The sequence below is a fragment of the Pongo abelii genome, chromosome 15 (assembly GCF_028885655.2).
Source record: "Pongo abelii isolate AG06213 chromosome 15, NHGRI_mPonAbe1-v2.0_pri, whole genome shotgun sequence".
Classification (NCBI taxonomy): domain Eukaryota; kingdom Metazoa; phylum Chordata; class Mammalia; order Primates; family Hominidae; genus Pongo; species Pongo abelii.
This window is the reverse complement of record NC_072000.2, coordinates 98152388-98162205: the sequence shown is the minus strand read 5'-3', so window position 1 is coordinate 98162205 and position 9818 is coordinate 98152388. Positions and strand designations below refer to the sequence as shown.

Sequence of the window (9818 nt, the reverse complement as noted above, 5' to 3'; positions counted from 1 at the left end):
GTGACAGAATCAGGCGATCTACACCAGGTGACCCTCGAGAGGTGCATAGATTAGGTCCACTACAGCAATATTGAAGACCAGATTAGACAATGCAGGTTTTCCAATGCACAAAACTTACCTAAGTTCTCCCAACGTTGTGAGCCTCTAGTTGGGGGTTAGTATTTCTGAACCCCCAGTGAGCCGATGTGTGATTCTGGCTCAGGCACAAAGGTCTCTGAACTGTTCACACAGGGCAATTACACTTACATCACAGAGTTGTGAGACCTGAATTAAAATGTGGTGTAAATAACATTTGTCAATGGCATCGAGCTCCGTGTATAAACATCAGGAGCTGCTGTCAAATGTAAAGATTGTGCTGAGCAAAATACCACGACTTGTTTTAGCTGGACAGGCATTAAAATATCCAGTGTTATTTTGACCTCAGCTGACCAATAGCTGCTCCATTTCTCCAAACTGTAGATGAGTCACCTAGGAAGTCCCTACCCCTTCATCTTCTTCCCATCCTCCCTCCATCCTATCCCACTCCCAGTGAGATATCCTCTTGTTCCCTTTTCTACCCAGCATCCAGAGTTCTGTCTGGCCCCTAGCAGGTGCCCATGGAGGCTACATATGGAATGAAGAAATGAAGGATTGAATAAATGTCTCCATTTCTTTGCACAAAGGGTTACCAATGCCTGAGATGTTCCCCTACTCCCAGGAAGTCACCCTCTCCTAGGAGCCTTTACTCAACCCGCCCTCCATTCCTCAGTCTTCCCCTTTCTCAGGGCAGCTGGGTGTGACATGCCAGTGCACAGCGGAATGGTTGGTTTTATCCATCTCCCTGACAGGCCCCTGAATTCTTAGGGGGGAAGGAACAAGGTCTCATTCACATTTGTCCCCACATCTTGCTGGTTGAGGTGCAATCTGCAGCATTTATGTGGCAAAGAGCCTCGGGGCGGCGCTCTGGCATGAAGGAGGCCGCTAAGACATTGTTCTGAAAGCTGGCTTGCAAGGCAGTTTATACTCTGCAAACCAGCGTTTATAGTATGTGTTTACATGAGTGGCTTATGGGTGTCCAAATACTGGGAAAAGGTGCTCAGTAAATGTCTCTTCCATGCATGCGCTGTAGTATCTGACCCTCAGCTCTGTGTCTTAAGCCCCTGGTTCTCTCATCCAACCTAAAAATAGGATTGTCCAGGCCTTGAGGGCCTTCTGGAAGGCGCCCCCCATCAGTCAAAGCGCTTACAAAGTGCTTCCACCACAAGAGCAGAGTGGCCGCGCCATGCCTGTAATGCTGCTAGGAACAGCTTGTCTGAAAGAGATGTAACCAGGCTACTTCCCGAAGAACCGACTTGTTGATAACCTTGCCTCAAACAGAGGAGTTTGCAGATGGTTGAGGAAAAGCAGTGGTAGAAATGTTCTCCCCAGGGCCGTCACAACTCCTTCCCAGCCGCAGCCCAGTGTTGCAAGAGTTTCTGCTGCTGGGACTACAAAGGAGACGACAAGGCCCATGGCCGGGAGAGGGGCGGCCTGCACCTTTCAGCCCGGGCGCCCGGGAGAGCCTGCGGGGAGTGCGGCGGGGAGAGTCCTCAAGGATGGAGAGCAAAAAAGGGTCTCAAGTCAGTCCTCGCCACCTTTCCGCAGCCTCGGGAGAGGCTTGGGGAAGCGCAGGCAAGGGCAAAAACCCCATGGAAGTGGGAATCCTCGGCCTCCAGGGTGAATAAATAATTAAGCGCCCAATACACAATAGCCTCGCTAGATGGAGACGAGGAATCACTGCAGCGGCGCTGGCGGCGGCGGCGGCGGCGGGGGAAGCGCGGGCGGGAGCGCAGCCCCGGGCGGGAGGCGGGAGAGGCTCTGGCTCGGCTCACGTCTGTTTTCCTTTTTCGTGCATTATTTATTTCGCCTCCACCCACGGCTTTGCTGCCCCAGCGGGAGCTCCCTGCCGGCGCCTCCAGCTGCTGCCTCTCGCGGGCCGGCGTGAGGGTAGCAGAGAGCTCGGGCACCCCACTGCCCCGGGCAGCCGCGCGGCGCCACCAGGAAAGGCGGGGAGCCAACGCGGGCCCGGGGAGGGCTCGCGCGGCCGGCTCCAGGCGGCTTGGAGGAGACTTTCCCCTCCCTCTGCCTCCGCCTCGGCGGCCAGCCCGGGCCCTGGGAGCGGGGTGCCGCCCCTCCCGCCCCGCGCGCGGCTAGGCGCAGTCCGGAGCCACCGCGCCCTGCGCCCCGTGCGAGGACGCCGCTCCTGGTCCTCTGCTCAGCGGCCCGGGAGGCCCAACCGGCGCGCAAACTTTTGCTCCAGCGCCGGGCGCTCCTCCCCGGCATGTGAAGCCCCCGGGCGCCCGCGCAGCCGCCAAGGTGAGGACCGAGGCCCCGCCTAGAGGGCGGGGGACTGGGGAGGCGGCTGGCTTTAAATGGGGGCTGTCCGGCGGCTGGGAAACAGAGCCGCCGCGGGGGTAACGCGGACCTCTTTCCCCCGAGCCAAGGATCGGCTGGGGCCGCCGCCAGGCAAGGTAGCGTGAGGCGTTGGAAGGGTGCGGGCGGAGATGGAGGCGTGGGGGAACCCACGCCCGGGAGCGGGAGATCGGGGCTGGGCGGAGGCGTGCAAAGGGGCAGCGCACGGAGGTGCCTATGTTGCAGTGTGCGCAATGAGGCCGGCAGGGCAGTGAGGGTGCCCGCAGCGTGAGATTTCTTGGGGCCGTGCATGCACGGTCAGCGAGGGTGCAGGCAGGAGTCGGTGGGTGCGCACGGGGATCAGTGGGTGTGCACGGCTGTTTCTGTGGGTGTGCGCGCAGGTGAGTAGTGCCCGCCGGGTTTGAAGTGTGCTCACAGTGAGAGTGAGTTGTATGGGGGTTAACGGGGCGCAGTAAGTGTGCTTGGCTGTTTCTGGAGGTGTGCATGGGGCCAAGGTATGCACGCAGTATTCTGGAGCTGGGCGCGGAGCTAAAGTGTACACGCGGGGTTCTGGGGATGTGCATGAGAAAAGGGTGTGAATTCTGGGATTCACGAAGAGTCAGTGAAGGTGTAAGCTGGAGTGTAAGTGCAGGCTTGGTTTACTAGGGTGCCCCTGGGTGCGGGGCGTGCCCGTCCGACCCGGGCTGGGAGGTGTGTTGGTGCGCGGCGGCGAAAGTGCCTGCGCGGTGTCAGCCTGACCCGAGCCTTGCTCTCCTGACAGTTCGCCCCAGGAGCGGGCGCCGCTGGCCGAGATGCTCCTCCGGGACTTGGTGCTGCGCCGTGGCTGCTGCTGGTCCTCGCTGCTGCTGCACTGCGCGCTCCACCCGCTCTGGGGCTTCGTGCAGGTGAGACGCGCCGGCTGCGCACTGGCTGGGAGGGCCTTCTGGGTGAGGGGCGAGCTGTCCCTTCCCTCCTGAGACCCTGGCTTCTTGCAGCCACCCCACTGATTGGTTCTCGGAAGAGCTTGGGAAAAGAAAAGCTGCTACGGTCCCCTATACCCTACCCCTGAAAAGATAGGAAACTCCAAAGAGAGGCTTCGATTGTGGCCTAAAGCCTGCAGGACCGGGCTGGCCTTGGAATGGAAAGGGGCTCAGAGAATACCTTCCGATGATAACATTCTAGGGCAGAAATTCAGCAAAGAAGCAAACTTACAAAGAAAAATGATCCCAAGGATAGATATTATTTCTTTCCCACCAGAACCACTGATGAACTTCAAATTAGCTTTCTTAAACTGGTTTTCAACACGGAAGGCAGCCGTGTTTCTTGTAGGTATCAGAGTTGAGGATGTAGACAGATAATGCGTGGTGGCCCATCTGTCAGGACTGCCCAGGGTTGAATCTCTCACCCTGGGTCCCTTAAATCCGAGGGCAGAGGCCAGGCAGCCACTAACTGGAGTTACCTCTTAGGGTCAGAGAGGGGGTTCAATGGGGTGGTCCCTAGTCCCCCCCAGAATGTGCATGGTCACTGGTGACATGGTGACAAGGTGGACTTTGACGTCAGCTGCGAAATTTGAGCTTCAGCTCCGTCCCTCACCAGCTGGGAGGCTTTAGGCAACCCACTTACCCTCTCTGAGAGTTAGTTTCTTCTTCCTGACTGTACTGTTATAAGTACTTGATGAGATAAATGCATGTAAGGATTACTAAGTGCAGTGCCAGGTCCATGATGAAACTAACCGGTAGTGGTTGCTGCCATTGTTGACAGGAGTAATAGTAATGCCGTTCTTCTGCCTGGCTGACCAGGTACTCTGTTGATCACTGCGTGGTCTGTTTGACATTTTTTCTGCAGGCTCTGGAGGACATTTTCATTGTTTTGGGCATTGAGGATCCACTCTGGGGTATTTGTAGCCTCATGTTCTCCTGATGGCATTTTGGGGTTTGGGGACCATTCACATGGTTGCTCTGTACTAGTAGGGGTGACAGACCAAGAAAAAAAGGGATGGGGGCAAGACCACTTGCCAGTCTACCACGGTCCATGAGCTGCCCCAAATGATGGGGCCCTGCCGAGAGCTTGCTCAGTCAGTCCTGCCTGGATGATGGCCTGGGTGACTGCCCATCGAGAGCCAGGGTCAGACGCTGCTCAGCACCCCCCACTCCCAGGCCCCATCTTCTGCTCTCTTCTCTGGCTTGCCTCCATCTCACTCACAATTCTTGTCCTTTTGGAATTGACAGCTTTGTCTAACGTGTGAAACAGCAGTTATTAAACTCAGCTGTGCCTCCTCAGGAAACATGATTTTGTCACTTCTAAACACTTCAGTGGCTTGGGACCAGCTTCCCTTGTTCAACTTTTAGCTGAACCTCAGATATTGAGTTCACTTAGTTTTTAGATTCATTTGTTTACAGTTTTCTCTCTTCCATAAGACACCTTCAGCTGGGGTGGGAAGCAACATAGTGAGGTTGTCAGTCTCCAAGACTAGAATTCTACTGTGTGAGCTAGTAGGATCTAAACAGAAGACCCACAAGCACCCTGCACTCCTCCCAGAAGAAATAATTTTGTGAAAGCAGTTCAGTTTTTTAAGTGTCCTTCAGCCAGGCAGTACTTACACAAGCAAGTGTGTGTGTGTGTGTGTGTGTGTGTGTGTGTGCAGGGGTGTGTGTGTGTGGGTGTGTGGGTGTATTTCAGATGCTCTTACTCAATACAAATCAATTTTCATAAAAATCAATTTAAAAAGGAACCCTCCAGACAAGTAGAATGGGTAAAATCTTGGCTTGAGGCTCTGGAAAAATTAATTTACAAATGATAGGGACAGAGAAATCAAGGGAAAGGGGTTTTGGAATGAATGGATCTGGCTTTAAGCAAAAGAGCTAAATCCAAGGGAACGTAGGAGAGAAGAGGAAAAATGGAAATGCACGAAGCCATGTGTTTCTCTTTAAGTGGGGAAAATAAAATCTGTCATGTCATAGGAGTTTCTCTAATCTGGAAAGCAAACTCAAGAGCTATCTGCCCTTCCATGAGCATTTTGCCAGAAGAACATTAGGAAGGACAAGGCCAACATAACAAAGTCCTGTGATTAATGGGATCGTCGATGAGGCAAGAGACCTGGGGTCCCCCAAAGCACCAGGTTCTTACCTTGCAATCAGCCTTAAGCCTCTGGCTGCTGTTAGTTGATAAGAAACTTAATCATTAAAGTCAGACGACATTTAAATTGCCAGAAAGGTTGGTGGGAGCATTCCTTAGCCTTTCCCCCTGTTCTTTTGTGTGTCTGGAATTGAGATTTTGAGCTTTTGTGATTTAGGGTTCTTCTAAGTTCACTTCCAGATGATTCTTTTTTTTTTTTTTTTTTTGCAAGGGAAAAGGATGACAGGCTGGCAAATTTATTAGGTGTGACAGGAGTGTGTCTCATCAAGTTACCGTGGTGCTGGCCTGTCTCCATGAAAGATGCCAGAAGCCATCATCTTTGTGGCTGCCCTCCTAAAGCAATAGTTAGAGAGACAGCCTCTTATCTGGCCTTATGGGTCTCTGTGTGCTGATGAGGAGCCACCCCAGACCCAAGTGATGTTGAACCCCTTCTGTGGTTAGTCTCTGCAGCTTTGATGATTCATTCGGCAGCATTTATTGGGCACCTACTGTATGCCAGGCCCTTTGTTAAGTGCAAGGGGCTTAGTGGCCTCTTCCCTCGTGGCACTGATAGTTTGACAATGTAGAGCTAATTAAACAAGTAATTATCATCAAGAGAGCTCAGCAAGAGCAAACAGTTTGGACCCGGGGCAAGAATCATAGAAGCCTCAAGGGTGTGGTGCTTCAGCTGAGACATGAAGGATGAGAAGTTAGGATGCAAATGAGGGTGAGGTGTCCAGGCAGAGGGAACAGCCCAAGGCCAGAGGAGAGAGGGACTTTGGAAGACCCAGGGGAAAGAAGCACCAGGTAAGGCCACCCTTGTAAGCCACTAACATAGTGTCCTGAAGTTTGGACTTGATCCTGAGGGCTATGGATGTCGTTTTAAGTAAAGGATTTTAAGTAACAGATGACACAATCTCAGGTTGGTATTTTAGAAATCTCAGTCCAGGCTGGTTGCAGTGGCTCACACCTGTAATCCCAATACTTTGGGCGGCCAAGGCAGGGGGATTGCTTGAGCCCAGGAATTCGACACCAGCCTGGACGACATAGCGAAACCATGTCTCAAAAAAAGAGAGAGAGAGAGAAATCTCAGTCCAATTCCTGCATGAAGGATGGATGCAGGGAGGAGGTAAGGCAGGGGCAAAGAGGTAGGTAAGAGGAGGGTGGCCAGATTTAGCAAATAAAATACAGGACATCCAGTTAACTTTTAATTTCAAATGAACTACAAATTGTTTTTCTAGCATCTCTCCCATATAATATTGGGGATATACTTTAAAATCATTTGTTGTTTATCTGAAATTCAGATGTAATAGGGTGTCTTATATTTTATCTGGCAACCCTAGATGAGAGGCAGGTACTGCCCACTGGAGACCTGATGGTGGCCTGGTTCAGGTGGCAGCAAAGGAAACAGAGGAGTAGATGGATTCAAGAATGATTTAGGAGGCAACGTCTGCTGGACCCAAAACTGCACTGATTGGCCAGGAGTAGGACAGTGGTAGGACACTGATTGGCCCGGAGTAGGACGGTGGTAGGACACTGATTGGCCAGGAGTAGGACGGTGGTAGGACACTGATTGGCCAGGAGCAGGATGGTGGTTGGAGAAGAGGGAACTGATGCGGGAACACTGTGTCCCTCAGACCTCTGCTACAGGTACCAAATCCAGGAGACTCCAGGACATACCTGTGCCTCAGCCCACTCTCAAGACTACAGCATTTACAGGATTCTGGCTGCAGAATAGGGCCTGGAAGGCAGATGGTGGTGAAACGGGAATAAGCAGTGGTCCCAGGAAGTACTGATACCAGCCTGCGTTCTGTGGGCTTTAGGCAAGTCACTAACCTTTCTGGGCCTCTGCTCTTTCTTAACGAAGTCCAGCTAAGAGCATGTTACTTCAGGGGAAAGTTCCTTCTCCTTTTGAAATTCCCCAGGATAGAAACCAAACGCCAGGTGTTGAGACAAGCTTCAGACACCCGAGGCTTCCTCTCTATTGGTCTAAATACGACACTGCCAATCAACAGAAACTCCAAGTGGAACCAGCACTGGGGAATGGGACAGATCCTGTGTTTCTCCACTGGTGGGCTTTGCACCTTTTCACTGAGCTCCAACTGAATGCTGGGGCTTGGGCAACTTTGGTACATCATTTAGCTTCGCTGAGCCTTCAGGCCACCTGTTAAGAGTGGATAATATCACCTATCTCTCCCGGTTATGCCCAGGGCAAAATGGGAGCATGAACCCATGACGGACACATAGTAGGGCTCAGAAAATCATGATTATTCAGGATTAATAAAGTACTCATCTACCTGCCCGCCCTAAGACACGCACAACTTAATGTAGAGAAACACACATTACAAAATAGCACGGAAATGTCCCAGACAGAAGTGTTTGCAGAATAAAGCAGCAGCACTGAGCAGGTGAGTCTAATTTGGGGTGAGGGAGGGTTTAGGATGGTTTTGCCCAAGAAGGAGGACTGCTTGAGCCCAGAAATTTGAGACCAGTCTGGTCAACATAGCGAAACCCTGTCTCAAAAAAAGGGGAGAGAGAAATCTCAGTCCTGTTCTTGCATGAACACCCAAGAAGGCTGTTCAAGAGATGGGTTTGAAGGATGCAGAGAGGCTAGCAAGTGGATGTGGGGTCTGAGTAACCCAGAGTCGAGGCAGGCTCAGACGCCACAGGCTTGGACTGGACCAAACTATCAGGACACTGCAGTGGGGGCTTAGCCATCAGGCATAAGGACGGACCAAACGTGATCCTTTTGTGAGAACAGTTGGCTAAGCAATTGTGCCTGCTCACATTTCAGAGAGGCCCTTATATAAGAGACTGAGAACCATTGATTTTTTTTGTTTTGTTTTGTTTTGAAACAGGTTCTCGCTCTGTTGCCCAGGCTGGAGTGTGGTGCACTGTAATAGCTCACTGCAGCTTCAACCTCCTGGGCTTAAGCAATCCTCCCACCTCAGCCTCTGGAGTAGCTGGGTCTATAGGTGTGTGCCACCATGGCCAGCTAATCAAAAAAAAAAATTGTAGAGATGAGGTCTCACTCTATTGCCCAGGCTGATGTTGAACCCCTGGGCTCAAATGATCCGCCCGCCTCAGTCTCCCAAAGTGTTGGGATTACCGGTGTCAGCCTCCGCACCTGGCCAGAGCTATCAATTTTATGTATGTATGTATGTATGTATGTATGTATGTATGTATGTATTTTTGAGACAGAGTCTTGCTCTGTTGCCCAGGCTGGAGTGCAGTGGCATGATCTCAGCTTACTGCAAGCTCCGCCTCCCGTGTTCACGCCATTCTCCTGCCTCAGCCTGCCGAGTAGCTGGGACTACAGGGGCCCGCCACCATGCCCCGCTAATTTTTCTGTATTTTTAGTAAAGACAGGGTTTCACTGTGTTAGCCAGGATGGTCTCGATCTCCTGACCTTGTGATCCGCCCGCCTCGGCCTCCCAAAGTGCTGGGATTACAGGCGTGAGCCACCGCGCCCGGCCTTATTACTTTTTGAGACTGGAGTTTTGCTCTGTCGCCTAGGCTGGAGTGCAGTGGCATGATCTTGGCTCTCTGCAGCCTTGACCTCCAGGTTCAAGTCATTCTCTGCCTCAGCGTCCTGAGTAGATGGGACTAAAGGCGTGCACCACCCTGGCTAATTTTTGCATTTTTTTTTGTGGAGACAGGGTTTCACCATGTTGGCCAGGCTGGTCTCGAACTCCTGACCTCAGGTGATCTGCCCGCCTTGGCCTCCCAAAGTGCTGGGATTCCAGGCAAGAACTATCAATTTTTTAAATGCAGTGTGCTCCTTCACTTCCTCCTGCAGCCTTGAAATTTGGCCCCGATTTTTCTGCCTAGAACTTCATCACATTAAACACCCTTATACATCTGTGCCTTCATATCCTCTCACAAAAATAGGTCATTGTGTTGGGCCAGGTTAAACAAACGTGCTCCTCTTGAACTCTCTCTCATAAATTGCACCTTGGAGATTGAGAAAATAATTACACTGGCAATGGTATTGCTTGAAGCTCACACACTTGGTAGAGTGCATTGGAGAAGTGGTCTCAGAGGCCAGCTATTAGGAGAATGAAGCTTTCAGCAAACCCCAGGGTCTCAGAAGGTCAGAATCTAGAGGGGCACAGGCTCAATGATGGGACGTCTAACAATGGCACCGGTCTAGAAGCCGGTGGATTTCCCACTGACATGTAAGGAGTTAATCATTTCTGTAAAATAATTGAGCAGAGGCCACCATCAGACGGTATGCTCTTCCCAGTGGGAGAGAAGATTGCCTTCCAGGGTTTGAAACGCAGTCAATGGCCTTTTAAAAACATTAAAAGGTGATGAGCAGGAGCCTCTTAGCC

General features: G+C 51.9%; 1 protein-coding gene across 4 annotated transcripts in view; it reads left to right on the top strand.

Moving 5' to 3' along the window:
• Positions 1-1814: 1814 nt before the first annotated feature.
• The window catches only part of PRIMA1 (proline rich membrane anchor 1), a 74818-nt gene continuing 66814 nt past the window's right edge, over positions 1815-9818 (top strand). For 3 of the 4 annotated variants that reach the window (XM_054530445.2, XM_024231740.3, XM_054530447.2), the window contains exons 1-2: positions 1815-2489; positions 3152-3275. In XM_054530445.2, coding sequence (XP_054386420.2) covers positions 3183-3275 — 93 coding nt within the window. In that variant the 5' untranslated portion in view covers positions 1815-2489; positions 3152-3182. The remainder of the gene's footprint in view (positions 2490-3151; positions 3276-9818) is intronic. The other variant, XM_054530446.2, reaches the window with a different exon arrangement.